The sequence below is a fragment of the Manacus candei genome, unplaced genomic scaffold, assembly GCF_025592945.1.
Source record: "Manacus candei isolate 608988 ecotype Guabito, Panama unplaced genomic scaffold, ASM2559294v1 h1tg000015l, whole genome shotgun sequence".
Classification (NCBI taxonomy): domain Eukaryota; kingdom Metazoa; phylum Chordata; class Aves; order Passeriformes; family Pipridae; genus Manacus; species Manacus candei.
This window is the reverse complement of record NW_026138063.1, coordinates 979,703-1,005,043: the sequence shown is the minus strand read 5'-3', so window position 1 is coordinate 1,005,043 and position 25,341 is coordinate 979,703. Positions and strand designations below refer to the sequence as shown.

General features: G+C 47.6%; 1 protein-coding gene and 1 long non-coding RNA gene across 4 annotated transcripts in view; one reads left to right on the top strand and one right to left on the bottom strand.

Moving 5' to 3' along the window:
- The window catches only part of MME (membrane metalloendopeptidase), a 30,671-nt gene extending 16,720 nt beyond the window's left edge, over nt 1-13,951 (bottom strand). Inside the window, exons 1-9 of one of the 3 annotated variants that reach the window (XM_051781987.1) lie at nt 13,546-13,951; nt 10,753-10,920; nt 9,645-9,680; nt 5,702-5,863; nt 4,709-4,789; nt 3,880-3,975; nt 3,656-3,774; nt 2,974-3,039; nt 394-528 (exon numbers count right to left, since the gene is read on the bottom strand). In XM_051781987.1, the coding sequence (XP_051637947.1) occupies nt 394-528; nt 2,974-3,039; nt 3,656-3,774; nt 3,880-3,975; nt 4,709-4,789; nt 5,702-5,863; nt 9,645-9,680; nt 10,753-10,912 (855 nt within the window). In that variant the 5' untranslated portion in view covers nt 10,913-10,920; nt 13,546-13,951. Of the gene's footprint in view, nt 1-393; nt 529-2,973; nt 3,040-3,655; nt 3,775-3,879; nt 3,976-4,708; nt 4,790-5,701; nt 5,864-9,644; nt 9,681-10,752; nt 10,921-11,118; nt 11,311-13,545 lie in introns of those variants that run through there. The other 2 variants (XM_051781988.1, XM_051781986.1) reach the window with 2 other exon arrangements.
- LOC127468661 (uncharacterized) overlaps nt 1-23,843 on the top strand; it is a 41,644-nt gene extending 17,801 nt beyond the window's left edge. Inside the window, exons 2-3 of the long non-coding RNA XR_007903639.1 lie at nt 23,588-23,660; nt 23,757-23,843. This is a non-coding gene — a long non-coding RNA (uncharacterized LOC127468661). The remainder of the gene's footprint in view (nt 1-23,587; nt 23,661-23,756) is intronic.
- The last annotated feature ends 1,498 nt before the right edge of the window (nt 23,844-25,341 follow it).

The window sequence follows — 25,341 nt, the reverse complement described above, 5'->3', positions numbered from 1 at the left end:
GGGCAGGCCAAGGGCTGGGAATCTGCTGCTCTGGGATCCAAACAGCCCACGGGGGAACAGGACAAAGGGAGGAGAGGCCCCAAAGCATCTCCCAAAACTCACACTCCAAACCACATCAAACAGAGCCCAAGTCTCTCTGTCTCCTTTTGTAGGGCTTCTGTGAACAGCTCAGGGTAAAACATTTCCTTGGCAAACAGCTAACTCAGATCCTTTCCCTTGCTCCTTCCAGGACATGTCTGCACTGGGACGTGTTCCTCTCAGGTGTGACATTAGTTTTTGGCCCCACAAAATACCACCAGCAGGTCACTTAACAACTCAGTTTACAGTAAACTTTCTTAGGTATTTTGGAAAAAGTCAGTTATGTAAAGAATACATTAAAAATGTTTTTCTTACATTGGCAATCTCTTTCTCCAGGTCCATAACTGTATTCATTTGCTGAGAAATCTCATCCTCAGTGACAGAAATGTTTCTTTCTTGTAGGATTAGTTTGGCTACAGAAATCATGAAATCAACATAGGCAGAACATGCCTGCAGGGAAAAATAGGAACATTTTAAAGACAAAACTCTTCAGAGCAGAGCATGCCTTGATTATAGTTAAGATTTTGTCTTTATTTTTATGAACTACAGATCTTTACCCCTTACTTAAACAGTTTAATTTTATTCTGAAATACTGTTAGGTCACAGCTAGAAATTAACTTTGAAAATCCCTCATGGAGAACTGTTGTGTAATTGGAGCACTGTTCAAAGCTAAACATGCTCAATGACTGCACTGTGTTTTCATTATTGCAGTTGAGACGTTTGTACGTCCATATTTAAACCATCATCCCTGTTTTTCTAGCTCACTTTAATTACAACTTCCAAAAATACCGCTTCCAAAGAGCAGTGTTCCCAGGAACAGAAAACCAGGGAACCAGCATTGTGGGAAAAGCACTCCCAGAGCAGTGAGCCTCCTCTAGTGCTTCTGGGAACAGTTGGAAATCATGGCACTGTATCCAAAGTTAGGTGTATTATAGACAGGATAGTACATATTAAATTAAACAGGAAAGAATTCACCAAGGATAAGAATGTAAATAGGGCAGTAAATTATCTGAGATGTCCCACTGTCAAATCACTACAGGTGTCATTATATTTTATGGAACTCAGTATTATTCTAATTCCTCTTTGATTAGCCACTTTTCTATCAACAGAAATGCTGTTTTTAATATTCTTTTAAAATGTAAATTTTAAAAAATACATAATACTAGATTAGCTATGAAATAATATATGTTTTATGCAATATACTGTGATCTCCCAAACCAGTGATTAAAGCTAGGATTAATAAGGTGTGCACATCATCAGCTTTATTAATAGCAGTATTTTGGTACGTTGTGCTCCTTGGGCAGCAGGACACACCCCTGTAATGAATGTCCCACGTGCAGCCACTCCAGCACTCCCCTCCTGGGCATCCCTCCCTCCCTGCAGCAGTGCCAGGCTGTACCTGGCTGGGGTGTGGGCACTGAGCAGCTCAGAAGGTCCTGCCAGCACAGTGCCCAGAGGCAGGACTGAGCTCAGTGCCATTGGTAATGAAAGAGGAGAGCCCATGAAACCACAGAGCTACAACGAGTCACGGCAGACAGTGCATAGCAAGCCTGGAAAAAACACCTGAAAATTCAGTACAGATATTACCCCACACCAGGAAGTCAACAGAGCCTTTCAGGCACCAGTCTGTGGACTTTGTTTTTGTCCTAAAGTGCAGCTCTTAGGTCAGGTGGCAAAGAACTCAGTCAGCTAATTCCAGATGCCCTGAATAAAGAGTGTCAGATATTCCAGAGGGAATGGCAGTCTCGCCCCTGTGTGAGCTGAGCTGTCCTGTATCTCACAGGACAAGATGATTTTATTGCCAGGTTCCACCCATGTGTCTGAGTGGGGAGCCCTGGGGGAGGCAGAGGTCGAAGAGCAGGAGGCAGAGCTGGTGTATGCTGTGGACAGTCCCAGAGTGCAGTGACACAGCAGGAACCAGAGCCAGGAACAGGCTCTGTTGGACTGTGGGCATGGAAGGGAACTGCTCTCCCTTGGAGCAGTCATGGGAATGGGGAGGGTATGGGAACCTGCCTGGCAGTCATAAAGCTGGGGTTTCAGAGTCCTTCCTCCTCTGCTGTGCAAAGCTGATACTCAGACAGGTCAGAGATTAGGAATTGTGTCCCAGTGCTGCAGCTGACACAGCACAAGGAAGGAGCAGGTGGTGCTCCCTGAGCCAGCTCCCAAAGGCCATCCCATTCACATGTGGAATGCTCATGGAGCTGAACGGTTCAGGTGGCAATGACTGTCTTTTATGACCATGTGATCTGTAATTAAATGTAATCACTATTAACTGGTGGCAGGTCAGCAAAACACAAACAAACCCAAAATGGTTTGTACACTTTCTCATTGCTTCTGCATTTAATTACACAGAAGAAAAGCAGGTAATTAAAGGTCACTGTGGTAGCAGTTTCAGCTCCGTGACTTCAGCAAACACAGACACTGCAGCTCCCAAGGACTTAAAGCACATCCCAGATTAGCAACAGAGATACAGTGTCAGTGCTAACAGGTTAATGAGAGCATGTACCAGTAATGAGTAAAGAGGAATTAAAGGAGACCATGTGAGGTTTCAGGTATCTGAGCAATTCCAGTGGTATCACATACTTTAGCTACAGTTGATGTAGAGGAGTGTGATCTTTTCAGATCTTTTGTGCAGAAAAGTGTGTCTTTGGCTCTGAATGGTTCTGTTTCTCTCCCCAAGCCTGTTACTGTAACCTTGGTTAAATGCTCATTATCATCACCTTTCCCTTCCAGTTTCCCTCGTTCTCCCAGGGATGTTTTCCAGGGGCAGCACTGGAATCTCTTTGAGGAAAGACTGTTCTGTCCTTCACTCATGCCCACTCCTGAGGATGTGTCTGCCTTGAAAATACAGCCTAAACCCTCTGAAATGTCCTCAGTGATGTGTCCCCACCTTACCTCTTTGTATGCCCCCGTGCACTCATAGTAGTCCCGGGAAGGCAGGCCCAGGCCAGGCTGATCAATCTGAAAATGCAAACAAAAATGGAAAAGTTACTTCAGGATGAAATGGCAGAGCATTGTACTCTCGTTTGGGAATTACAGGTGCTGGGGCTTCACTCTGGCCATAGGGAAGTTTCTCTCTCATCCTCACCTTTAATTCTTTTCACTCTCCCTATACTTTTTGCCTTTCTTTTCAGTCTCTTTTTCTGTTACATTGCAAGCTGCTGGTAACCAGTGTGAAAATAGGTGAAGTCCAGGGGACAAAACAGCCCCCAGAGAAGCCAGGCAGTTCCTGCAGCTCTGGAATTCATACATGTGAAGTGCTCATGGATCCATCTACCCAGCGACAGGAGAGACTGGCCCTTTGCTCCTGTAACTTCTGTGTGTATTATACATATCTGTTATTCCCCATCTCACTGAAAATAACAGGGGATGAGTGCACAGAACAAGGATGTCAACCTGGAGAACAGACAGGGCACTGGGAAACAGAGAACTGAAGTTGAAACTACATTGTTTCACCAGTTCATCTCCAACATACTCTGGTAAATTCAAATCTGGTGTTGCTGGTGGTTCCCATTTCGCTTCTGGTCATTTGCTGCACTTTTATGATCAGCAAGTCCTGGCCCCCAGGGAGACTTACATGGATGATGTGTGCTGTGGAATTCTTATCGTCTGTGCCCACAAAAAAATTAATAAGGACCTTTTTCCCATATCTGGAGTTGAGCTGTGCAATAGCTGCCTCAGCTGTCCAGGCAGTACCTAAGCAAAAGGAAAGGTGTGTTCAGTTGTGATTTCTGGTAAGCAATAAAAACCACAGTAATTTAGATATTTTAACTGAAAAGAAATAAGCACAGGTTGTCTTACCATAGGAAGCCTCCCAGTCAGTTGATGCTACAGGCCAGTCAGACACATTTGGCAATAAACTGATTAAAGGCCTTCCACCTCTGCTATCAATGGCAGCTTTTGGAAAAAACAAAATGGGTTACCATGACATTTTAAACCCCACAAATGTTATATATTATAATGAGTTTGGAACAATGAAGCTGGGAACTCTGTTTCCCCCATCACCACAGCAGCAGTTTGCTCTGATGGATGACTCTGCTTTAACATTTAATGTGAAAACATTCCAGTCATGATGCAAACAGCATGTGCACATCCTTGCAGCCATGACATTGAAGAACTATTGTCTTTTCTCTCTGCAGAGAGCTTGAAATAATAGTTTTGAGAAGTATTAATACCATTATAAAAACTATAAATACGTGATTTAGGAAGCCCTGCAAACTGTTTTACTGCTCTTTGTTCCAGTGGCAGAGCCCAGCTCAGACTCTTGAATTAAATGGTCTCCCTGTCTTCCCACAGCCTGGTAATGCCACGGAGCTTTCACCTCATCCCTGCTGATTTCTACAAAAGAATTAACTCATATTTAACTGAAAGGATTGGAGTTTAAATATCTGCAGCAAACTAGTAACTGAAGAGTAATGTAATCTCACCTAAGATACCATAGCTATTAAAGCAGGAGATACAGTGCTAACTTTACAATTAATGTTCCTATTTGACTCTCTAGGATGGATGCACTGTAGTTTTCACCAAGAATTTCTGACAGATTCTGCACAGGCTGGGGTACAGGCAGAGCTGTGTGAGGAGGTGGGATTCTTTGGCTGATGTCAATGCAGTAAACTCAGGAGACACTTACTTTCATTAATGCAGGACCTGTACAGAGTCTTTGCCTTCTGCACTGCAGGGATGTCCTGGGTGCTGGGGGTGTCGAGGACATCTGAAACACAGACAGCAAGTGCGTGCTGATGGCTGAGCTGGGCTGGGAGTGCTGAGGGGAGGAGGGCACACAGCCCTGAGGGGATGGGAAATACTCTGTGCCAGCCCTAATGCCAGGGGGGCTTTGCCTTTCAAAAGCTGAGGGGGGAAAGCTCTGGAGGTTCAGTGCCTTGTGATTACATCGGTCTATGTTAATAAGCTGAGCATAGAGGAGTCAGGAGATACTCTGTGGGTCACCCTTGGTGAAACACAAATGCTCTGACTTCCCAGGGGCAGTTTTTAGGTGGCCAGGCTATCATGTGAAGGCACAGCTGGCAAAACCAGGAGACAGGTGAAGTAAAAAAAGGATGTTCAGTGTGGAGAGAGAGGTTTGGAGAGGGTTTCTTGAGTATTAACTGACTTCTTTGACTGTACTGTTCTTGTCTGAAAAAGGGAATTGTGCACCATTTGACACTGTTGCATTTTGTGGAAAAAGAAATGTTTGCAAGTTTGTGGTGTGACTGGTTGGGAAATGGCTTGCCTGTTCTTTGGGATTTCTGATGGAATACAGCTATGCAGGGCATAGGGCTGCTGGGGAGCAGCTTCCAGCATTCCAGCTGGTGTGGGCACGGGCAGACCTCCTCCTCCTTCACCTGCCTGGCTGCTGTGTCAGTGCATGAGGGTCAGGGTAGGCATTTCAGTGGTTATAATAAGCAGATACCAGAAAGGGCAGGTCTGGTCAGCTCTGCCCCAGTGCCAGACACAGCAGCATAACTCCCACAGCCTTCTCCAAGCAAACAGTTTGGGGCACCGAACACAAAACCCCAAAATATCTGGTGGTATTTTCAGCTTTGCTAGAAAACCACAGCTCCTTAGGATAACATGTAAAGGCAAAGAAGAAACTTTACATGGTCCACAAACAAACCCCACTGACCTTTTAGAACGACCTCTAGTTCGTCTCTCAAAATGTCAAAGTTGCTATAACGGGAGCTGGTCTCGGGGATGACGTTCCTGCGCAGCCACCCCCCGCAGGCAAACTGGTAGAAGTCCCCGCAGGGCTGGGCACTGCGGTCCATGTTCTCCAGGATCCGGGCGGCTGTGGGACACACGGACAGGGAACAGTCACACACGGACAGGGGACGGTCACACACGGACAGGGGACGGTCACTGGGGACACACGGACAGGGAACAGTCACACACGGACAGGGGATGGTCACTGGGGACACACGGACAGGGGATGGTCACACACGGACAGGGGATGGTCACACACGGACAGGGGACGGTCACTGGGGACACACGGACAGGGAACAGTCACACACGGACAGGGAACAGTCACACACGGACAGGGGATGGTCACTGGGGACACACGGACAGGGAACAGTCACACACGGACAGGGGATGGTCACTGGGGACACACGGACAGGGAACAGTCACACACGGACAGGGAACAGTCACACACGGACAGGGGACAGTCACTGGGGACACACGGACAGGGAACAGTCACACACGGACAGGGAACAGTCACACACGGACAGGGGATGGTCACTGGGGACACACGGACAGGGGATGGTCACACACGGACAGGGGACGGTCACACACGGACAGGGGACGGTCACTGGGGACACACGGACAGGGAACAGTCACACACAGACAGGGGACGGTCACACACGGACAGGGGACAGTCACACCCGGACAGGGGACGGTCACACATGGACAGGGAATGGTCACTGGGGACACATGGACAGGGAATGGTCAACGGGGACACACGGACAGGGGACGGTCACACACGGACAGGGAACAGTCACTGGGGACACACGGACAGGGGACAGTCACACACGGACAGGGGATGGTCACAGGGGACAGTCACTGGGGACACACGGACAGGGGACAGTCACACACGGACAGGGGACGGTCACACACGGACAGGGGACAGTCACTGGGGTGTGTGCTCGGAATGGGGAGCTCACAAATACATTCGGTTCAGAAGAGGGGCAAGCCCACTTGACTGTTGCAGAGCAAAGCCCAAGGAATGGCTGTTCCTGTTCCTGACTGAGCACGGCCTCCACACTCTCCGGTTGCCTGTGTTTGCTGAGGGCTGAATGAGTCGAGGGTGCTGCTCCCTGCAGTGGCCACTCAGTTCTAAATGAACTGTAAATGTTTCATTGTCTGACTTACCCTTCTTTGTATTGAAGTGGGGTGAAAAGGGGCATTAAAGGCATGAGACATGGCAGAGGTAAAGCTGGAATTGTTTGAGTAGGATGTAGGCTCAACTGAATCCAGGCTATTTCAGTAAAATATTGACTTTGTTGGACCTTCTAAGTTCTTGTCAGGAAGGTTTTGCTGTTGATACTTTCCTGAAGCTATACTCACTTTTTTTACTCCACATTTTACTCTAGAATTGATAGTGCCTCTTGCTGTCCCTGTTGACCCTCGTGAAGTGCCTTGTCCAGGACAACTGGTCACTGACCGATCATGACACCGGATTCTCCAGTGAAACCCAGTTCCTTGATGGGAGTTTCCCATCAGCTGCCCATAAACCTTCTGGGCTTTTTCCTATTCCTCTTCCACCCAGACTGTGGTCACTGGTTTACTCAGTTGCCTACCTGTACTGAAAATGTAAAGCCTTATCTCAATTACTTTTAATGATTAATTTTACTGTAGTACTCCAGTTGCTATTAAAGCAACAGTGCCAGTTGTTGCTCTAATAGCTTACAAATAAAGTAATATAACCTGTCATAACAACTGGTGACCTGGGGAGGATACAGGAGCAACACAATGTGCTTACCTAGGTGAAACAGGGGAGAGATCAAAATCCCCTGTGCTCCCCAGGCATTTCTGATGTCTGACCTCGGGGAAATGAGCAGAGTGTCAGCTCAGCCAAAAAGTGCTCCAGTGTCCCATTCCATGGTGTGTGCTGTGCCACCCTGCAGGGGATCTCCCCCATCCATGGGTAACACCACCATGCTCTTACTGAGATTTTACCCTGCCTATGACCAGTTGACTTCTCATTACATTTTTATTGCTGGTCATTTATTGGAAGCTCTTCTCTCAAATGCTCTATCAATATCTTCATTATTTTCCAGTGGTTAAATGCTGTTAAAGCTTTTAACAGAAGCAGAAAAGAGTGAAACCATTCTGCTCAATTAGTTTGGGCACTTCTTGCTAGCTCTTCATTTTACATTGTGCCTCATTTCTCCAAACTTTTCCTGCTTATCCTTTGGAGCTGGTTCATCACCATGTAGTATATCTGAACTCCTTTTTAGCAGACATGTATATTTAGCTGAAAATGAGCATCCCCAGAGATGAAAAAAATCCAGTAGATAACTAAATTGATCATATTCCAAACCACAGCACGAGCTTCCATGGTGGGAGGAAAACACCTTGGAAGTGTCATGAAAAGACAGTGATGACCACCTGAAATAAATCCTATATTTAGAGTGTGCTGGTGACAATGTGCAGTTCCTGAGCTTGGGACTGCCTTGGGGCTTCACCAACGGGGGTCTCCAGCAGGACTGAGGTGTGGGGACAACTCCCAGGCCTGCTCTGGCTACTGTCTAAAATGAGACTGAAACGAAGGAAAGAGCCCAGGGCTGAACTCCCCTGGGCTGCAGAGGGGCAGTGGTGATGCAGAGAACCCGTGTGAGAGTCCCACGGTGCTCATGACACGAGATAACACGGAGCCATCCCATGATGCTGCTCAGGGGAGCTACCAAGGCTGAGCAACAGGCAACGTGTTTGCTCAGTGGGGTGAGAGTTCAGTGCTGGGAAATGAGCCATGGTATGAGCTGCTGGTTTAGATCCCCTGGCAACCTCTGTGACGGGGCCACAGCCTTTGTGAACTTGGTAGCCAAGTTATTCCACAGGGGTGGAGAAAGAAAAAGGAATGAACGACTGCCCCAAGGTCACACCCAGAGAGGGATTTCAGAGGCCACGTCTTCAGAAGCTTCCCAGAAAAACACACCATGAAAAAAGAGCCCTGTTACAGATAGAGCAGGTGATTCCACCTTGGCAGAGCAGGGCTTTCCTCCTGCCCTGGAGAGAACCCTGCAAGGGCATGATGGAAAATGGCTTGAAAGGAGAAGGCAGAGCTGGCACAGAGCCCCTGTGAAATACATGTTGGCACAGCCAGATAAATGCTCCCTGCTCTTGAGAAATGAGAGAGAGGGGCTCCTCCTGAGCCTAGGAATGAGGTGGAGGGAGTGTTGTAAAGAGAGTGGGGACATTTAATGGCTTTAAGCTGAAGGAGGGTTTCAACTTAAGAGCTGAAAGATTGCCCAGAGAAGCTGTGGCTGCCCCATCCCTGGAAGTGTCCAAGGCCAGGTTGGACAGGGCTTGGAGCAGCCTGGGCTAGGGGAAGGTGCCCCTGCCAACCTAAACCATTCTGTGATTCTGTCATTCTGTGATCTAGAAGTAAATTAGGCAAAAAAACCCCAAAACAGTGTGAATTGATGTGGAGAAGAAAACAGGCCAAGAGAACTAGAGGTGAGGGGAAAGGGAGAGCCCAGATAACCCCTTCCCCTCCTACAAGAGGATACATAGCATGGAACTCTGCATTTCCCTGGGGCATTCTCTAGCAGAGTTCAGATCAGCAGGTAAATGAAGAATTTTTATGCAGTTGTTACTGAAGGATGAAGTTAGCTTGTCAGACTATAAAATTTGTAATTTTTTGGACATGAAGGATGATTTTGTAAGATCTGACAGTTCCACAGCACAAGATTTACTTTTGTAGGAGAACTATGCTAAGAAAATCATGTGGGGTAGCAGATGCCTTGCCTGCATGTGCCATACTTGTCTGCAGAGAAGTGGAACATTCCACAGTAGCAATTTTGCTTAAAAAGACATAAATTAATTTAAAAGGTATGTATTTCCATTCTTACCTGATTTTATGCAGTCTGCTGTCTTGCAAACTCCATCTAAAAGAGAATACAATCATATTCTTAATTCTTTACTGAATGTCAATATAATCAAACCTACTGTAAATATTTTCATTGACAGTCAATTTAACTGCAGTGTACAGTAAGATAAATATGAATGGACACTTTACACTCAGTAAGGGAATATTTATAGGATCAGGCTCTAAAAATATCATCATCTTCATCCCTTTAGGGTCATTCAGTGCTAGTCAGTCATCATGTGGAATTTTTGTGGTCATCAGAGGAAAATGTCCTATCAATCAATTGGAGGTGGGCAAAATGCTATTTTTAAAACAGAAATTCAGAGAAAAATAGCACATGGACTGGAGACAGTTGCAAAGTCAGTTTGAACGTAGCAATACCTTACAGTGACAAAAGGATCTGGGGGGAATTCTACGAAAATTCTGAGACATTCACTCTGAAGTCCTCTAAACAAAAAACAAGGTTCAGGAACATGAAAATGTTTCCTTTTGAGTCTTTAGAAATAAAACTTTTTTTATTTTTCATTTCAGAATGACATTTTTCCATTCCATAATTGAACTAGACCTCAATAAAAAATTTAAACAAAATTATTAAGTAATTTAAAATGAAACAAAACACTTAATTCCCTATATAAGAAAACATTCTAGTTTGACCCCAAATGGAAATTTTAGCTTCTCTGTATTGTCTTTTCCAAAGCTTGTCAGGGTATTTACCCCTGAATGGAAGGACTTTCCAGTGTTTTGCTCTGGCTGCTGAAGCACAAAACCTCTCAGGATCACTACACTCACTGAGAGTCCCTGCTGCAACAGCCTGCAAAAGGAAAAATAGGATTTTCCTACATCTCCAGGAACACGAAGGGAGCCCTGGAGTTTGTTTTCTTCACCAGTGTTGTAATTGGTGGGGTTTTGCTTACTGAGGCATTAATTACAAACAGAAATATTCCCTAGAACAAGCAGATGGTTTGTGTTTACCACAACTTTGCACGAGAGTCCTGGTTGGAAAGAAGCCGTTTCAAGCTTTACATTTCAGATAACATGTTAACCCCCCTCCCCGTCCCTCGGTGCCTGCCCCTCCGGGGTGCCGTACTCACCGTCGTAGGTGGCGTACAGGACGATCATGGTGACGGCCACCACGGCCAACAGCGCTGCCACCACGGCCAGCCCCACCTCCAGGCCACTCCAGCGCCCCTTCTTCTTGGGCTTGGGAGCGTTCATTTCAGTTATATCCATCTGGCTTTCTGACTTGCCCATAACCCAGTCTGCAAAGGAGAAGGGAACAGTCCCTGAGCGCCCACACTGAGCCACAGGTTTGGAGCCGGCTCCTCAGCTACACAGCACCAAAGATGCTTTCTAGGTGAGTTTTCAGATTCTTTGTAGCACTGCTGGATTGTCAGTCAGGAACTGTGGAATCCTGCCCTGCTGTCAGGCCCGTGCACACCCCCACCCCCACAACGTACCACGCACTCCCTGTCATTGATGGAGAGCAGCACGGGGATGTTCCTTCCCGTGGAGGAGCTTCCTTCACACCAGAGAGAAAAGGAAGGCCAACAAACCAAAAGCTGTTTTGAAAATTTACCCGTGAGGTTTAATCTGGTGCGAAGGTACAGGAGTTCACAAGCAAGTGAAAAGCAAGTCTCTCTGCTTGAATAAAAATTAACTTAATCTGCCAATTACTTATCTAATGCCAAAGGTCAAAATATGCCATTGTGCTTGGCTGTCATTTCTTAAAATATTATGTAAGCAGTTCTTGACTACAGCTTTACAGCTGGCTCTAAAAATAGAAAGAAAACTCAGGCTCTGCTGGGAGCCTGTCAAATTCACACTGATGATAGTGAGTCTTCACAGCAATTTTTAAAGAACTGCAACCAGGCCTGTCTTTTGAGGTTAGAGCTGTGTGAAACAGGAGTCACGCAACGCTGGTGACAGTGGGAACAGGCTCGGGCTCACGGGGGGAACTCAGGCAGTACAATTTAAGGTTGTATTTCTTTTGCTCCTTAGAGGTAACTGGGCCACCTTTGCAGTGCTGCTGGTGGCAGGTCTGAGTTCCCTCCAGGGCCAGAGTTCCCACCACTGACAGAGATCCCAATTCCTACACGTACAGCAATGTATTTCTCAGTATTTCACAATGGAAACTTGTGGCATTTCCTGGGGCTCCTTACATCCAAAACAGCACACACCCTTCCCATTCGCTGGGGCAGATAATGGGAACACCCACGTTCACCAGACCCCTCACACAAAGGTCACCCTTCATTGCAGCATTTCCCTTCTCTAAGTCAGCGAGGGACCCTTCTCAGTCTCTGCATCCATTCCAGTCCAAGAATTGAACTTCATTATTTTAAACTAGTTTGCTGTATTGCTGACTTCTGTTCATCTTAGTCTCCTCAAACTGCAGCAGTCTGTCACATAACCCAGTCTGTGCTTTTCATCTGGACCCCCTGTTTCCCTGACACTGTTCCTCTAAATGAAAAACGAGACCATTTTACTTCCCTTTAAAGTGTCTTGTCTCCCCTTCTGTCACTACTCCTGGGACATCAGGATGCAGGAGGTGACTGGCAGTGCCAGAATCGCAGCTCTTCCATGGCTCAGGAGGCTGGAATCCTGCAAGGTCTGCCCAGCCTGTGTCTTTCAACACCTACAGGCACCAGTACAACTGCTTTCACGTGCCTCATGAGTTGCTGTTTTTCTCTGATGAGTAGGTTTTTTGGTCAAATGAGACAGTGGTTTGTGAGGCACAGGACTGAAATCCCACAGAACCAGGTAAAGGAGTGAGAAATCTACCCTGCATTAACTGCAAGATAAAAGTTCATAGATAATAAAAAAGCAAATTATTATCCCCTTCTCACTTTCAGTCATATTAAGCAGCAAAAAAAGCTATTTACATGGTCTAAATACCGACCAGTCGCCAGAATCCCCTGAATACCTGGAGCCTCATTTAAGCAATGATGCTTATCTCCTGACTCGGGGGGTGACTGAGCACTGAGAACACAGTTCAGCAGAGCAGCAGGAAACACTGCACCTTTCATGTGCGAGTGCGTCCCTTGCAGTCAGCTAAGTTTTTCCAAGTGAGCTAATCTTTCTGTCCCTGCAGGACTCTTCCTCCCGTCCTAGGCGTCTGACTAATTTTTACTTGTAGTTATTTAAGGAGTTGGTCCCATCTGCATTAACGAACACCAGGTAAAAGCTGCTTTATGTGCTAACTGCAAGCACAGCGAAAGTGTAGGAGTAATTTAAGCAGATACAAGCCTTGGTATTGTGTTTTTCTTACACTTCTCTTAGTGCTTCTGTGATTCCCCTTTGCTCTGCCTACTAAAGCTTAGACACCGCAGAGAGCTGACGATATTTTGATTGATCCTGATCTAGGAGGTACGGGGAGTTAATTAATGCGTTATCTTTTGGTTTTGGGATGGGCACGTTGAAAATCGGCTTGTGGCTTACTTGGTTCCGAGCGTTCGCTTCTACAGAAAATGCAGCACGTCACGAGAATACTTTTTTTTTCTCGCTAAGTTGTGCCGCCTGTCCCGTGCAGATAGATGGGCTACAGCGGGCACGGCGGGGCAGCGCCGGGGGCAGCCCCTCGGGGGATGCACCTCTCCCGGCACAGCCCCGGCGTAGCCCCGGAGCCCGCCGAGCCCCGGCCCCGCGGGGAGGTGCGTGGGGCCGGGCCGGGCCGCCCAGGGCGGGGAGGGCTCTCTGCTGCAGCCGCTGCCCGGAGCGGCCCCGCCGGGGCGTCCCGCGGGCTCGGGGCGCTGCTGCGGACCCGCGTCCGGCTCGGGGAGCACCGCGCTGGGGCTGCCGGCTCGGGGAGCCGCGCGGGGACTCGTCCGTCCGTCCGTCCGTCCGTCCGTTCGCCCGCCCCGCTCCCGCAGCCCCGTCCCCGCACTCACCCGCTGCGCTCGCAGGGCTCCGGCCGCGGGGCCGCCACGCACATCCCCGGGCGGCGCCGGGCGGAGGCGGCGGGTCTGCGCCCGCGGGTCCCGGGGGAAGGCGGCGCGGGGTTAGGCTTAGGCTCGGGCTTAGGCTCAGGCTTAGGCTAGAGGGGCTGTGCCGGGCGGCCCCCGGCCGCGGGGCGCCCGCATGGCCGGGACATCCGCGCCCGGGGCGCTCCCGCTGCCCGCGCCCGCCGAGCCGAGCCGATCAAAGGAGCCCTTGTCCGCCGGCCCAGCAGTTCTCTGGGTGACCTGAAGGCTTCTTCCTCTTCGCGATCATAAAAATGGGATGGGGCAGGAAACAAACAAACAGCCCCCCCGCCCCGCCGAGCCGCGCTCAGCACCTCGCCGAGCCGCCCCCGGGGCAGCGGCCAGGGCAGGGCGGGGGAGCGCGGGGTCCGAGCCCCCGGAGCGGCGGTACCTGCGCGCCCGCCCCGCCCGCTCATCGCTCATCGCTCCCCGCGCCGGAGCCGCGCCGGGATGCGCACGGAGGGTTGGCGGCTGCACGGCTGCACGGCTCGGTGCCCGCTTCCATGCGCACCCATCGCCTTTGTCAAATTAACGCAGTCACGTACTGCTCTGCAGGATCGCATGTCCTCATTCACCCAGTGATTTCTCCTCGGGAGGGAGACAGCTGGGACTTCTTGCGCGGAGAAGCAGCTCTCAGCTCTGTCGTAAGATTTCTTAACCAACCGAGTACCAAGAGATACTTGTTTCGTTCTTACAAAGTTTCATTGTAATTAATTTTCATTTTTACTAATAGACTGGCAAACATCAGAAGCAGCAATGTGCGTTGCCATCGTTCCTCTCGCTCACACCAGGCACCACGCTCACTCCTGCTGCCTTCCTCAAAGCACCTTTATTACCTCTGAGACAGACATGGCAGCTGGAATTTCTGAAAGCTTTTGTTCCCAGCTACACACACGAAAACCTCTGTGGCTTGAGAGGGGCGATTTCCTCTCCAAGAAAAGTGGAAACTGAATCCCAACTTCTTTATGGAACTACCCTGTGAGTGATCCACAGGGCAGATGGAATGGAGAGGGGAGGCTGATAACTGAGCATTGGCTGTAAAAATGAAGCACTTTTGCAAAATGAACCTCTGAAGAAGGAGGTTTTACTCACCAAAATGACAATAGAAGTCTAAAAAAAGGGCAAGAATAATGTTTCAAACAAAAAGAGAGCAAAAATACTGTATTTTCTTACAGAGAAGAGTGGGGGAAATGCTGATTATATCTTTTCCAGGATCAGTGTTGTAATTAATATAAATGTCTCACTTTCAACCTTCCCGGCATTAATTCTTGCAGAGTTCCAGTCCAGTTCCTGGAACAAGCCATGTGCTCCTGCAGGTCACTCCTGAAATTACCTGGTGCCTTAAACAACAGCAAATCTCACCAGGCAATGTAAGAATAGAGGAGTCATTAAAAATACATGTGATTCTGTAACCAGCTGCCTATAGCACAGCCTTAACTGCAACCAAGCTCGGGAAGCAGAGGGTGATGTGTGATCAGACTGAACTAAAATGGCAGAAAAGGATTTGTTTTAAAAATTTTATGTGAACCAAAAAAGCAGAACTGCCTAATTCACCACAAAGAGAGAGAAAAGGAACAAAGGAACAAACTCATCTGGAAATCTGTAAATAGCCCAAAGAGAAGTGACGTACCTGTGAGAGACTTTCCACTCTTGTAGAACCTCGTGCTTGGAAAGAGGGAACAGACCTTGGTGTATGCCCAGGCCACGAGAGGTGTGATCTGTGAGTCAAGTGCTGGCATTTCTGTTTGGGCCTTTCATAGGGAGAACTCCCACAAAGTCAACAGTGTGATATCCTTCTTAAGAAAAATATTATCACTGCTCCCGTGGGCAAGCAGAGGCAAGGATTGTAGTAGGAGACAATAGTGAGGTGGGGTCGGTCTCTTCTCCCAGATAACAAGTGGTAGGACAAGAGGAAATGGCTCAGATTCTTCCAGAGGAGCTTTAAGTTGGATATTAGGGAACATTTCTTCAAGGAGATGGTTGTCCAGCCCTGGCACAGCTGCCCAGGGCAGTGGTGGAGTCCCCATCCCTGGAGGGATTTAAAGGTGGATGTGGCACTTGGGGACATGGGTCAGAGGTGGCCTTGGCAGTGCTGGGGAATGGCTGGACTTGGTGACCTTAGAGGGCTTTTCCAACCCTATAATTTTAGGGATGAGAGACCTGAGGCTTCATTCTCTTACCAGCTCACATTGGGCTGGTGTTGAATCTGGTTAAACACCCAGTGTTTGCTTCTCTCTTAATCACCTTCCCCTGACTCTGATTTCACCAAGATAAGAAACACAAAACCAAACCAGCAACAGAAAGTTCACCCCAGAATTGAAAGAAACAATGAAACCCTCACATTTAGAGATAAGAATAAATAGTTTGTCCTTATAACCTTCCTTTGGTGTTCTACACTCAAGTGATCCTGCTGCTTGCAGTGAGAAAGAGCAGGATAAGTGTCTCCAGGTTCATCCTTAAAGGGACAAGTTTGGTGGGATCTGGCACTGCTGATCCCTGGACTCCTGATGGACAACCACCAGGTTGAAACAAATACAGGGTAAATTTATAGAACCAAATAACACTCAGCATACAATTTAGAGAATCAGATAATGGGCAAAAAGAGTTAATGAAAGAGCATACGGTCATTAAATTGGTGTCCTTGAAAAAGAAAGGTGTCCTCTCAATGCTAATTAATCTGAGGGGAGATAGCAGCACTATCCCTTAGCAGTACTGTCCCTTAAAAATCTGGCTAGGGAAGGAAGTTTCTCCAAAAACTGCACCCACAGGTAGGTAGAAAAACATAAAAAAATGGGTACACTGATCAGCCATCAGAAAAACAAGCAGTGTCACAACAGCTCAGCTGGAATTCTCCATGTAGTGAAGAAAAGCCAAAGACCCATTCAATACTGTCTTCTCCAGTTGGTCCAAACTGACCACAGCAAAATGTTAATCCCAGAATGACTTTGGGATGGCATTTGGGACATTAGGACTCATTTACACTCCTGTGAAACCACCTTGATGATACTTGTATTTCCTTTCAGAGAAGCTCACTTTCCAAAGCAGCAAAGCCAAGGTGCAAGGAACCAACAGCAGCCAAGTGGATGCTGCCTGTGTGTGTGACTGCTCACCTCAGTGCTGCTCATCTCCTGCCCATCACAGCCTGCGTCACAGGCAGAGGGGAATGGAGAACCTGCTGCCTTCCCTCCCTGGATGTGTGTGTGTTCAGTGCAGCTGGGCTGGGAGAGAGAGTTGAGGTGTTAAAGTCTGAGCAGCCTGAGTGTTTCCTCACTGGGTTATGGATTTGTTCCTCAATAAGTTTGTACTGAATCCAGGCGTGGGTAATTCCTCCTCATTCAGGAAAGTAAACAGTCTGGGTCTCAGAATCCTTGTTTCAGTGCCTAAATTATTCAGGTCTAATTGTATTGTGATCTGAGGCTTTGTCTTTGTTAGGTGAGGGCCTCGAAGTGCAACTGATCTGCAGGTGTTTGCAAGCCTGATAAAACCCTGGGCTGAAAAGCTGCTTTTTATTTTTCTTTTGGCTGTTTCTGAGCTTGCCTGAGAGCCACACACGAGGCTGCAGTTAACAGTGGCTAACAGGCCCCTTGGGGTCCGGAACTTCTGTGCACCCCTGCAGGGAGTCATCGCTGTAAGTGGTGCTGGGAAGACAGTGGGTGTGTTTTGTGGAAGAAACGGGTAAAAGTGGAAGTGGTGTGAAACTGCCCGTGCCATATGCAGATGGCAGGAAAGCTGGTAATGGTGTGAACACAGAGACCAGAGGTAGGAGAGTTCAGAAGCATTAACCACAGGGCTTCCTGCACAGTGCAAACATGAGGGTGAAAGCTTAGTCACACTCCTCTGGTTAACTGAAAACCACAGTGAGCAGAAACACAGAGAGGCCTTTACTCCAGCAACAACTGGAGCAGAAACTACCAGGGACATGCAAAATCCAAGGAGTCAACACCCTGCTGTGTTTCCAAGCAGCTGTCTGCACTGGGGCCCTGCAGCTCCAGGGATCCACAGCTCCAGGGATCCACAGCTGTTGGCATCACCCCAAAAGCCTGCACTTTGTGTTTTGTTGGTGCCATCATCATCTTCATCACTCTTAGGCCTTGTGTCCAGTGGTTTCCAGGGTGCCTTTATTGCAGAGGTGGATGTTGCCCACGAGCCTCATGGTTGGGCAGTGGAGGCTGTGGGAGGTTGGGCAGATGTGGGAGCAGTGGGATGACCATGTGGGATGTGTTTGGAGTGGCTTAGGGATAGGAAATGCCAGAGAGTTGGGAGCAACACTGATCAAAGAGTGAGCCAGGGGCAGGAGGTGCATGGGGACCCCAAATGTGAGAGGATGTTGATTGTGCAGTCTATGCTCTGTGTGTCTCCTGGCTCAGTGACAGCAGCTGGATTCCACTAAGGAACAAGATTAGGGCTGATAATGTGCTGGACTGCGGCGCTGTTTGAAGCTGAATCATAATGCCTGGTGTGTCTGCACGAGATAATTAAAGTTGACAAACAAAGGAGCACAGGTTTTTGGATCCATAGGAGGGTTTACAGATGACTAGTCCAGGGGTTGTTATTTGAGCAGCTTTGCTCAGTTCTGCACAGCACTTCACGTGGATGCCACCATCATGGCATATTCTGAGAGCATCAGAGTAGCCCTGAGTGCTGCAGCAAATGCCTTTGTGATGTGTTTCTAATACTGATGTTTTTAAAAAGGTAGAGAGTATGGCAGAATCTGGCAGCTGACAGGAGGGGTTGGTTATCACTGAAAGGACAGGGAGAGCATTACAGAGTAAAATATGTCCCAGAGCTACCCCTGGCACTGCAGCCCTAAGGATAATGGGATTGCAGCCCTACTCTACTCCCTGCCTTGTCGTTTCATTGTTAGATAATGAGAGGAACATCACCCATTTTCTCAACAATAGAATAATCTTCCTTTTCACTGTCAAGTATCAGACTGTTGAGTCTTTTTGTTGTTTGCCTGAAGGTGCATTGAGTGATTGGAGTTCAGTGAGTGCCTTTACCTCTCATGCACAAACTGAAGCATCCTGTCCCTGTTGTTGAAAATATCCCATTATTTATAACTCCAAACAACCCCTGGGGCACAGCAGTGTGTGAGAGCACTGGGTGAATATACACCCCCAGCGTGGCTCTGGTGTGTTGAGCACATCAGATGGCTGGTGGCTGAGGAGCCTGTTCCAGCAGAGAGAGACTCTTCAAGAGCAGAGCCTGAGGTGTGTGTTCCCAGCAGGCTGGAGGAGTGTCCAGAGTGGCACAGCCACTGCTCAGGTTATGCCGTGCCAAAGGGTGGGATTGTTTTCAGTGCCATATTCTGTTAAAAAAGGAGCCATTATTGATGGACTCCCAGCCTGATCCACATGCTCAGCACTACAGGCCATGTTTGCTGGGAGTGCTGAGTACAGTTACATCAGGAAGACTATAAAGGCTGGAAGGTATTCAAAACAGAGGAAAGAAACATCTCAATTTAAGATGACAGATTAAAAATATCCCTAAGTAATGTCTGGGTCGCTGGAAAACAACCAACCACAACTTAACAAAGCAGGAGGTGGTACCACCTTGCCTGGCAAAGTGGCAAATAAACTGCATTTTTTGGTTCTTTCTCACTGCTGGCACCCAAAGAGGGAGTTTCTTTTCACCATCCAAATGACATCAGCAAGAAAAATAAGTTGTGTTTCAATGTCACAGATTAGCTGGCTCCATGGCCCTGCACAATGAGATCATTTGAACCAAGTCCATGACTTAAATGTCTCTTTTCAGTCTTTTTTAATCTGAAATGTCAAACTACACGGCTTTTATAACATGAGTACTGTATGGAAAATGGGGAGGAAAAAATGCTGACTCTGGACTGTCAGAACCCAGGGAGAGCTGTCCTGTTCCAACCCATCCTTCTAGGTCACACCAAGTAGTAGATCTGGGACAGAAAACCAACAGGGTTTCCTGATGTTTCCCATTAGCTTTTCTGTGTTAAAATGTGGAAGGGCAAAGCTGTGTGAACGTGAAAATGGGAAAGCAGATCTCTACTGACTGTCTCAGTGAGGGACTGTCCTGCCTTCCCTCGGGCCTGTGGCAAAGCTGGTGGTGCCTCACTGGTGGGAGCAGAGGCAGGACGTGGCTGTGCTGGGACACGGGCCCTGGCTGGGGATTGTGCTCCCTGGGTTTGGCTGCAGTGCCTGAGCACACTCCCAGGGAAGCAGGTGTGGTAAAGCAAACTCCTCTCTGTGTTCAGCTGACAGGGGACAGCACACCTGAGCTGGGGAATCCCATCAGGGATCCCATCCCTGCAGGGCCTGGCTGTGGCTCCTGGAGAGCAGGGAGAGCTGCTCCCGTTCCTTTGGGAAGGAGAAGGGGCACCAGCATCTTGGCACCTTCATTCCTGTGCCCCTGGCACAGGGTCCTCACACAGTGCCAGCAGTGTCTGCCCCTTTATCCCAGTGCTCTTCCCTCCCTGCTCAGTGTTTTCCCACTGCCACTCACTGTCCCCACAATTTCTCTTTGCCTTCTCTCTGCCTATCTGTGCTTCTCTTTTCCTGTTGGCTCTGTCCTTTTTTGCTGTCTCTGTTTCACCGAGGCTGTTTGTGTGAGGAGGATCAAATAATTGCAGGGTTAAAGCAGACCCTTGAACTCGCAGTGTTTAATGGGTTTGTAATTAGGCCATGGATCCCTGTGAGAATGGGCAGTCTGGGAATTTGCCAGGATTTACAGGGGGATTTAGTAGCCTACTAAGAGTTTCCAGACCTATTAAATTCCTTAAGAAGTTTAAAGACACCACCAGTTTTGGCAGGGAACTAGGACGTCTCTAAATACACATAAAACTGAGAGATGAGAAGTAGAAAAATAGTTATTTTGTAGAGAACAAGGAAAAGTTTCAAAGATTTTATCATTTAAAGTGCAGAAATAGATGTTCAAAATTATCTTGGTAACACATACCTGGCTTAGAGCATATGATGTGTTTTCACTGAGAATTTATATTTACATATTTGCTGAGAGGTGACTATTAAAATGCTCATTAGCCAGGCACTGTGCATGCAGTGTACAGTAGGTATATGTGACTACTGCTCCTTTCTGATCCTGGAACATATAATTGTGTTTAAAAAGTGGTGAAGTCTCTGCTTTCCTCCATTCTACCTGTTTGCCATTTATAAGGGTCTGTGGCACCACATTGTTCGTGTGTTTTGGGGAGATCAGTGTCTGTTAAATGCCAGGTGATTTTATTGTGGAGTCCTGGTTTATTCTTACTCAAAACTCAGACGAGTACAAACTTCTGTTGTTGTTTACTTTCCAGAGAGGAAGGGAAAATTACACATAACCTAAAAATACTTTCCTCCCCCTACTCCATGTCTCAATGCCTCGGAATAAGCTTTGGTCTTGGACAGAGTGGAGGGTAGGAAAAGACAGAAAACAAGTGGGCAGTTTTGTCACAGTAGCACAGAACAGCTGGTTTTGCTTCCAGGTTAAAGAAATCCAAACCATAATTAGCATTCTTTTCTCTGTTTAGTGACTACCCTGAAAAAGGACCACTAAAAATTAGCCCACTTACCTGTGCAGCAAAGTGAGTGTAGAACTGTGTGTAAAGTTGACCCGTTCGGATCCAGTTTTGGATCAGTGGGTTTGACTTGTGAAATTTGAGTCCAAGCTCAAATTCAGATTTTCTCGTAGCTGTGATGTGTATCAGCATCTCTCAGACTGGTTTGGATCCATGTCCATACCTCCTGACTGCAGCAGTCCAACTGCACTTGCTCATGCCAAATTGGTTCACTCCTGTGAAAAGTTTTGAAGTTGCAGTGAGTTTAAGCCTTGTTTAAATACAGGGAGATAAATTCAGCTGCTTCCATAACCACTGCAACATCACTGATGGCATCCCCACTACTGAAAACACTTGCTTCTGAAAGTGCTGACTTTGAAAGGAGTGGGATAATGCCAGAGTCTTCCTTGGGCCTAATAGTTTGGGGTTTATCTCTGTCAAGTGGTACAATGACCTTTTATTGTTGCTATTACACAAGCTCAGAGTAGCTGTCCCCTGCAGGTACAGTAATTCCAGGCAGTCCTTGGCTTTGCACTGTATTTATGCCACTGATACCCAGCTCAGAGACAGCAGTTTGCCTTTCTGTGACAGCAGCAGGGGCTGATAGTTCCGCGTGTCATGCTGTGAGTTCTTAAAATACGATCAAAACTACCAGTCTGAAGAGCTTCTGGAAAACAAATTTGCAGTTTCAACATCAAGCACAAACTGTCCCTTCCTCCCTCCTCACGGAATCAGCTTCTGAAAGGCCCAGGGCTGCTGCAGAGACAAGGAGGGCTGAAGGTTGCCAGCAGCTCCAGGCAGGGTGGGTGACCCCGGCTGGGAGCAGCCCTGGGGCAGGGCCAGCAGCCCACGGACAGGGAGGCTCTGCCTGAGGCACCGAGCCCGCTGCACAGGGCTTATTGTCCCTTCTCACTCAGGGAGATAACAGAGGTGGCCACAGGGGTCTCTGCTTCTTCACTGGTGGGGGAGATGATGGTGGACACTGGATCTGCATTTGCCAAGCAGAGTTCCTGGGGAAGAGAAATCTTTAGTTCATGTAGTTCTGCAGGGGACAACAGCACTTACCTGCCTCGGGTGTGTGGCAGTTGCTTCTCAGCATGTGTGAAGATCTAGAAAATACACTCGGTTAAACTTACTTGTGTGGAAATTGTGACATCCATTGTTCATTTCTGAGGACTGGAAATGGTAGTATTTATTTTATGAAGATTCTTATGAAATACAGTAATGTGCTGATGTAATTTCCACGTGTTTTCATAGGCCTTTAAGTTTTTCTTGTCTTAGACTACTGTTACACTTACAGTTTGACCTTCACTCCAGCAAGACTTCCTCTGGAAAACATTCAGAAAGGCTCAGAACTAACAGAATGATTTTCCTTATTTTCATCCTTTTCAGAATTATTTCTGTCCCAGCTGTTCCTGCTTTAGGTGAGGGAATGGTGCAAAGCCATGGCTGTCAAATCCCACAAGCCCTCCCCGAGTGCAGTTTCCCTTTGGTTCCCTTTATCCCATGTGTGTGGTTTTACAGCGTTTGGAATCCTTTGGCAGTTTCAGAAATAGTTTTCTCTAGCTAGTCTTCCCTCCTTTTGTTGGGTACAGGGATGGTGTGTCCCTCCAGCAGCCCCCTCTTCCTGTGGATGATCCCAGCCAAGCACAGCCATGGAAAGCAATCCCCCTTTGCCCACAGGGAATATCCTGTGGAAAGCAATCCCCCTTTGCCCACAGGGAACATCCCATGGAAAGCAATCCCCCTTTGCCCACAGGGAACATCCCATGGAAAGCAATCCCCCTTTGCCCACAGGGACTATCCCGAGCCCCCTGCCCCGGGCAGCTCCTTTGGGGGGTGTTCCCAGTGGAGCACTGCTGTTAATCCCCCCGGGGTGGGAGGTGTTGAGCTCTCAGCACACACAGTGCCCTTGGGGATGTTTATTTGGGGTTTGGCAGGCAGGGGTGACCCCACCCTCCCTGCTGCCCAGCCCCTGCAGTGCCCAGGGAGGGCTGGGAGCATCTCTGCCTCCACCTCAGCTTGGGCCTTCCTTCATTTCAAATGCAGCACAAAAAACTTCTCTTTACGTTCTGAGATTTCAGCTGTTTCCATTTGCAGTTTGTAATTTCTTCACAGAGAGGTTTCTTTTGTCTTATATTTTATTCAAGCTTTTCCTGACAGTTTTGGGTAAATACTGTGTTTGTTTGTGCATCATTTACAGCTGATTCTTCAGCTTTGGGCAAATGTCATTTCTCACTGACTGGTGCTCTCGTGTTTATGAGTTACATTTGTTTCACCTGAGACAAAAATCCTTTGCCCTCAGCACCTTATTGCCCTGATTATTAGTTTTTGTTTACAGATAGGGGTTTGATTTTATTATGTAAATAATATTCTGCTCTGATAAAGATGGCTGAGCCAAGTCAGAAATCACAAGAGTGTTTATAAATATTTATTCCAACCTTTTTCCAGGTTTTATCTGTGCTCTGAAACACTCCTGAAACACCCTGCTGTGTCTTGGATAGCCTAATGTTAGATATCTCAGGTATTCTTCTTAATTGATACGGGGTGGTAGTGATAAAGAAAAGGTATTTTACCTTTTATCTTACAGGTGGCTTTTTTTATTCTGTGTCTGATGCAGATACTGCAGATACTGGTTTCTTAAGAAGCTGTTAAAACTGCTGGGATGACGAATTAAAATGTTCTGTATCTGTTATAAGGTAGCTAGGCAGAACGAGATTAAAATTTGAAGTGAGACAAGACTGAAATGTGTGCTGGTTTGGGTTTGTTGAGTGTCTTTTCTGATGAGCTTGTGCTCCCTGTAAAACCCTTGCTGGTGCTCAGATAAGCTCTGAAATGTCCCCTGATCACGGTGACATTGGCTGCACTGCCCTCCTGCTGGGAGCACTCCTGGGCTCTGGCAGGTGCCAGGGAATCAGTGCTGCTGCAGTCATCTCCATGGCAGCTAGGGGAGATTAAAGCAGGAGATTTCTCAGATGATTTTGCCAATAATGATTAAAACAAAATAGTGTTTCATTATCTTTCATATGATTTCATGGAGATTAGAGGGAATAATCCGAATTTTTGGGGGATTTAAAAATTAACCATTCTGCTTGCAGCATGTTTGAAGATTAGGCATTTGAATCAGCTTCTATCTATGAAGATGTTCACAGCTTTGTTAAGATGCATTCTGAGTTCCCAGCTTTAGTTAGTTTAAAGATATTAACAAGCGATACTTTATTTTTCATTTTCCTCTCATTCTGTGGTAGAGAAGCACAATAACGTTTTCCAATGTAATAATAATAATAATAATAATTAGTTTCTTGTATCAGTCTTAGAACACAGTGAAGGGGAATGTAGACCTGGGGAGTGTGACATTTCTGTAGTGTTGGTAGGGCTCAGAGCAGGGGGCAGTCAGTGCTCTTATTCCTCTTCTCTGAGCTCAGACTCAGAAGATTTAGAAGTTCTGAAATGTCAGAAGTTCTGAAGGAGTACTTGCTGAAGTTCTAAGGTTTACCTTGCTGGACCCTTTGCTAAATTTAGAGAGTTTGGGTCTATGGGATTGAATAAGAAGCACCCGAGGAGGTGACACCACTGGCTTTCCATGATCAGGTTTTTCTAAGAGAAAATTAATGGATGTGTTATTAGAGCTGAAACCCCTCCCACAGAAAATGTCAGTGCCAGTCTCTGCTCTGGTTACAGCTGTGGCTGGCTCTGCCCTGGGTGAGCTCCAACCTGCTCTGTGTGTGTATGTGCTTTCATGGCAAACACCCTGCTGGCAAGTCATGGCCTCCCTGGGGCTGATCAGATCATCTCTGGGGAATAATTTAAAAATCGGTGTTAGAAGGAACTCCTGGCACATTTCCCTTTTAAATACCCACCAGCCTTCCCAGTGACAGCCAGTGCAAGATGGAAGCAGGTGGAACTTGTAGGTTTTGGAAATAGAGTCACAGTTGTCCTTTGTTTTGAAGTGCTGAGATTTTCCTCTTGCCAGCAAAGGCCTTTCCCCAGTGCCTCCCCTGTGGAACTGGGTGAGGGCACTGCCCAGCAAAGGCCTTTCCCCAGTGCCTCCCCTGTGGAACTGGGTGAGGGCACTGCCCAGCACACCTGGGGCACAGAGGGTGGGCTGAGCTGCCAGACCCAGTGTGTGCCAGGGGGCAGAGACAGCAGGGAGTCCTGGGAGCTGAGTGCCCACAGGAGCTGAAAGCACAATTCCCAGGTCTGAG